This window comes from Capsella rubella, unplaced genomic scaffold (genome assembly GCF_000375325.1).
Source record: "Capsella rubella cultivar Monte Gargano unplaced genomic scaffold, Caprub1_0 scaffold_3, whole genome shotgun sequence".
Taxonomy (NCBI): domain Eukaryota; kingdom Viridiplantae; phylum Streptophyta; class Magnoliopsida; order Brassicales; family Brassicaceae; genus Capsella; species Capsella rubella.
Window position 1 is genome coordinate 12,078,276 of NW_006238921.1, and position 5,960 is coordinate 12,084,235.

The 5,960-nt window shown below is 50.1% G+C and overlaps 1 protein-coding gene across 1 annotated transcript in view; it reads left to right on the forward strand.

The window, feature by feature from the left end:
• Window positions 1–916, forward strand: part of LOC111831534 (meiosis-specific protein ASY2-like) — a 2,523-nt gene extending 1,607 nt beyond the window's left edge. The window contains exon 3 of the mRNA XM_023786156.1: window positions 146–916. Within this exon, the coding sequence (XP_023641924.1) occupies window positions 146–916 (771 nt within the window). The remainder of the gene's footprint in view (window positions 1–145) is intronic.
• Window positions 917–5,960: the final 5,044 nt, after the last annotated feature.

Genomic DNA, 5,960 nt, shown 5'->3' on the forward strand with positions numbered 1-5,960 from the left:
GATTCTGCCCGACCTCGACGAGCTGGAGTTCAAGGAGAATTATCTAAATTATACTCGATCCGCGTTGCAGGTTTGTTTATCGCTCCTTTATATCTGTCTTTTATATTTTGTGCGTATTCTAACACCGTTTTTGACTTTTTTCCAGTCGATCGCCTATGGCAATGCTCTCTTCTTCAAATACGAAAAGAGGGTGAAGTCGCGCTCTACGGCGAATCACGCCTTCTTGATGATGGAGAAATGCGCCAAAGAGGCCCAGGACAAAGTGGCCATGCTGCGGAAGCAAGTGGGAGGCTTGGAGGAACAGGCCAAGGTTCAAGAGGGAGTCGTCGCTTCCTTAGAGGATACAATTGCTGGCCTTCGGGCCGAGAATGCGACCCTTGCTGCGGAGAAGGCGAAAGCCGATGGCGACCTTCAGCTCCTTCAGCAATTCTGCGAATCCGAATGCTGGCGACTTCGCCTAGATCGGCAGGCTGTGGTTGAGCGCACGAGGAAGAAGGCCCAAGATCGCCTAGATCGGGTGAAGGCGTTCCTGGCCGAGCAAGAGGTCACTGTTCGTCCGAAGGAAGACCTGTTGAACCAGGCTCTTGGGGTCGAGGCTACGATTGACAGGCTTGTCAAAGAGTGCCATGCTCAGATCACCGAGGAGGAAATTGCCAAGATCAAGGCGAAGAAAGTCGAGTGCAAGGAGGTTGCAGATGCGCTTGACTATCTCGTCCTCGACTCTGCCGACCTGAACATGTCTCCGGACCAGCTCGGCTACGGTCTTCTTCGGCCTGAGGATCCCGCTCCCAGATCTATCCGTGAGCCACAAGGATCGAATGCTGCAGCCTTTCAGGCCGACCTTCAAGCTCCTGACACCAATGATGACCCCCCTTCAGACCCGGGCAATCCTGAAGATGACGTTGAAGTCGTCTAATGCTTTTTTTTTATATATTTGTTTGACTCTTGGATTTGGATGGGCCGCCGGCCCTTTTGTAATACATTTTCTCTTTTCAATTTTACTTCTTCGGCAACTTGCTTCTACTTCTTCAAAAACCGGAAGTAGTACTTTTTTTTTTGTATTTCCCTTATTCGTGAAAGTGGAAATATGCTTCTTTTTTGGCTTGAAATTGGTGATTTTCCTATATAGTCTTCCCCGACTGCCAGTTTTGCTCCAGTAAAAGGCGGGGGTGATAGGTATAAATAGGCTGCCCGGCCAATGGTTTTTCAAGACATCCTTAGATTAAACTTGCGTCCTCTTTTTCCTGCAACTGGTGTCATGGAGAAATCTGGTTCGACTAAAAGCGATGTATCATCTCCGTCCGCCGGTGTTGATATGCCGACTTTCACTGAGAAAGAAGCTCTTGATCGTGGGATGCCCTTGTTCCCGACGTTAAGGGTTCCTAGGACTTTGATGTCGCGAGTTACTCGACAAGAGAAACTCCGGTTAGAGGAGTTCTTCCAGGCTGTGTATGATAAACATACGCAGTAATTTAAACAATTCCTCATTGTTGATGAGATTAGATCGGCCTTCGATCATAAGTTGAAACTGCTGGAATCTCACCCGAGAAACTGGATTCCCTTTGGGTTCGGGCGCATAGCTCCGATGCCGACAAGCCTTTATGCCTACTGCGAGCAATGTATGCGGGATGTTGAAGCTAACCGGAATGCACCGCCCATCCTGGGGATCCCGCGATGCCTTGAATTTACACCGTCGGGTGTGAAGGCATTTCTCATAGGGACGTTGGCCAGTAAAGCCGAATCAGACGAGGCCGAAGCGTTTGTTAAGAAGGTATCGGTACCGTTCCGTTTATGCGGATGTTGGCGTCCTATTTGCGGGGGATTTAAACAACTGTCTTTTGTTTTTGTAGGTCGGAGGCCTCTATCAAGAACAGTGCAGGGATTTGCAATTCTTTCGCCTGAAGAAAAGAAGGATCGACCTCCGTTTGGACGAGCTGGAAGAAGAAGTCGCCAGGCTAAAATCGAAGAGAAGGAAAGCGATTCTCAGGCTTGACGAGGCGGAGCAGAAGGCTCGGGCGTTGGAGACGGATCCAGCCGATTGGGAGCGAACTGGCATGCAGCTGCTTTGGCCAATGCCGAGTCGCCTTCTGCATGACACGCGTCAGGTCGCCGCAACTGGGGCGAAGGGTCCGTTGATCGTGGACTAGGCGATTTTTTTTTTTTTTTGATTTTATGCCGATGTAATCTTATTCTGTCGTAACACTATTGAACCGTTGCATCCGATTTCAAATAATACTAGCCGTGTTTCCCGGCGTTTTAATTTAAATGGGGATTTCATGACTCGGCGGGACGTCTCCCGGCTTACGAGTTCACGATTGGCCATAGTTAAATACATTTGGAGATATCTCTGGGCTCCGAAGTGAGGAATTTCTTTCCTCGAGTAGAGTGTACTTTGCCGGAGGGCGAGATATATCTTTGGACTCGGCTTACCTCCTTTGGTGCCGGTTCGGATATGGGCTGCGAAAGATTGACTTCTCTGGGTCGGCTGACTGTCCCATCCGAACACGGGACCTTTAGGTGCGAAACATTAATCTCTGGGTTCGACTTACTCCTAAACTTAAGGATTGTGCTTTCGACGCGCGCCGATCACCTGGCCAGGGTGTCGGGGATGCATATATGAATAATATGGTATTCATATATTTATATATATATTTTTTTATTTTTTTTTTTGGAAAACTGCGAAAGAGTGATTTGACGGGTCGTCACTCTGAGCCATCTCGAGATTCGTGAACGCTTGGTCCCAATTGACATGGTGATTCGTGCCTCTTCAGTGTATGGTCATTCGGATGAGGGTGGTTGGGAAATAGCTGGCATTCAATGCGGTTTCTGTCTATAAATATCCCGCTTTTGGTATCCATTTTATTATCACTCAGCGATTCCCTCAATGGCCGGATCTTCTAGAGGGACTGCTAACGATCCCTTTCTCCGCGGAGGTCGCCGTCCGGTAGAACAACTTAATGAAGATGAGATCAAGGCGGAGGTTTACAAGGCCCGGATTTGTAGGCTAACCATGCACATCCGGTCACTTTGGGAGCGTCAAAATCCTAAGGCCGACCTCGAACGATATCTCGGGGTTGAGGAGTTCATAGAGAAATCCGTTTTGGAGCGTGGCCTCAACGATACCCTTCGAGAACGTGCGCTGTCATCGGGTCAGTTCTACTACCTACAATCCTCTTTTGAACGTATCAAAGTCTCGCGGCTTCGAGAAGGGGACCTTGATTCGTTTGATGGGCCTCTCGTTACGAGCCGGACGCGTAGCGAAGAACTGGAGGGATATCGCGCTCGTATTGCTCGGTTGTGCGACTATATTGTCGCGTTCAATAGTGCGGCCGAAGTCACTTATCAAAGGGTTCGTGCGGAAGGTGTAGAGAGTTTCCTTCTGCTGATGGTTTCCGAGGGGGTGCCGATCAGAAGAAAGATCCTCAAACTGGCGAGGCAGGCAAGTTCCTTCTGGGCGGAAGAGGAGAAGGAGTATCCTCTTCCGCAGTTGGACGACGGCGACACCGACCTGTTTCCCGAATTCGTCGGTTCGGGGGGCTAAGTCGGTCGCTTTGGCTGGTGGCCATTATGAGCTTCTTCTTCTCCCTTTGTTTTTTTTTTTTATTGTTTTGGCTCGAGAGTGTATTTGCCCAAGAGTGTATTTTGCTTGTAACAAACTTTATCAAATAAAACGGGATCGTCAACGACAATCGCGCGTTCATTACTTTATTTTTATTTTTTTTTGTTAGCTGCACCATGTATCATGGTTGCCTACGTACCTCTTTCGAGGATCAAGCCAATCGTAGTTCACAGTACATCAAATGAAAGACTCGGATTCCCGAGTGAGGCATCCGTCTGCCTTTGTGGTCGGATTCCCGACCTAATAGTAGAACCTTTTGAGGTGGGCCGCGTTACAGAAGTGTTGCACTCGCTGTCCTTCCATAGTCGATAGTTCATAGACGCCTGGGTGAACTCGCCGTGCGACGATATAGGGGCCCTCCCATTTTGCTCCGAGCTTTCCGGCGTTGAGCTCTTTGGTGTTTTCGAAAACTTCTCGCAGAACCAGGTCGCCCTCATTAAAACGGCGTTCCCGGACGGTCTTGTTGTAATACTTTGCTGCCGAGTTCTGGTAGTTTTGTATACGGATCATTGCTTGATCTCGTAGTTCCTCGCTCCAATCGAGGTAATCGTGGAGCCGAGTGTCGTTTAACTCCGGCTCCGCGATCATCATTGTTCGCCGGAGCGTCGGTATTCCGACCTCCGATGGCGCCATTGCTTCAACACCGTAAGCTAAGGCGAACGGCGAGAACCCGGTTGCGCGTCGAGGAGTTGTGCGATGCGACCATAATACTCCGTCGAGTTCGTCGGCCCAAAGTCCCTTTTTCCGACCTAACCTTTTCTTGATGCCATCGAGGATAGTTTTGTTGGTAGCCTCAGCCTGGCCGTTTCCTTGAGGGTATCGCGGGGTTGAGGTACTGAGTTTGATGTGCCATTTTCTGAAGAACCGCTTGGTTAGGTAGGAAGTGAATTGGGATCCGTTATCCGTGACGATCTCATAGGGAATACCGTGTCGGCAGATAATGTACTTCCAGATGAATCCGGTTACGTCGCCCGACTTGACCTGACTGAACGATTCCGCTTCTACCCATTTGGTGAAAAAATCGGTGAGCACCAGCAAAAATCTTTTAATGCGGCAAAGAGGGAAGGGTCCGACGATGTCCATGGCCCATCGCATGAAGGGGTAGGGTGCTGTCACGGGAGAAAGCGCTTCGGGAGGTACGTGTTTCAAAGTGGCATGCCTTTGACAAGCTTCGCACTTTTGGGCGAATGCCTCGCAGTCGGCGAGCATAGTTGGCCAAAAATGGCCGTCTTTCTTTATTTTTAGGGCCAACGCGCGTCCACCCGAATGGTTCCCACCGTCTCCTTCGTGGACCTCGCCCATAATCCTTTCGCTTTCGTCTCGATCGACGCAGGTAAGGAAGGTTCCGTTAGCACTTCTCCGGAGAAGTTCTCCGTTGGTCAGAATGTAATTGGCACATCGGGCTTTTAGTCGTCGAGCCTGCCAACGGTCTTCGGGAACCTGACCGCTTTGTATGTAGAGTTTGATCTCTTCTCGCCAATCGGGGGGGCTTCTTACTCATGGGGATCGTTCTCAGCCGGATCGATCTCCATTTGGACCAAGTCGTTCATGATGAGGTTGATCTCATGGGGTTGAGCGATGCTTGGCAGATCGATACTTTCGATGGGGATGGATCGGCGGAGGTCTGGATTTGCGTTTGAAGCTAAGGCGGCGAGGGCGTCGGCCGAAGCATTGTCGCTGCGTGGAATTTTTGTAAGAGAGAAGCTATCGAATTCGGCTGAGGCGGATCGGACTAACGCCAGATAAGAGCTCATCCGCTCGTTCTTGGTGTCGAATTCTCCGCTGAATTGGCTTACGACCAGTTGTGAATCGCAAAATGCCTGGATATGTTTTATTCCGATGCCCCTAGCAAGTCGTATTCCTGCGAGCAAAGCTTCGTACTCGGCCTCGTTATTGGATGCTTTGAAACCGAGTTTCAACGATTGTTCCAGGACCTCGCCTGTCGGTGAACGCAAGAGGATTCCTACTCCGGATCCTTGGTTGCAAGAAGATCCGTCGACATAGAGGGTCCAGCTTTCGACTTTTGGTGCGTCCTCCACGAGTTCTGGGGCGAGCTCGTCCATAAAGTCCGCTAAAACATGTGCTTTCAGACTGGGACGGGAGCGGTACTCAATATCGTATTCGCTTAGTTCGATAGCCCATTTAGCCATTCTTCCTGACTGCACAGGGCTGTGTAGCACTGTCCGAAGTGGTTGATCGGTATAGATGATGATTGCGTGCGATTGGAAATACGGACGCAACTTCCGGGCGGCGACGATGACGGCCAAGGCGAACTTCTCTAATGTTGGGTAGCGTGTTTCGGCATCGTTCAAGGATTTGCTGACGTAGAGAACAGGCCTCT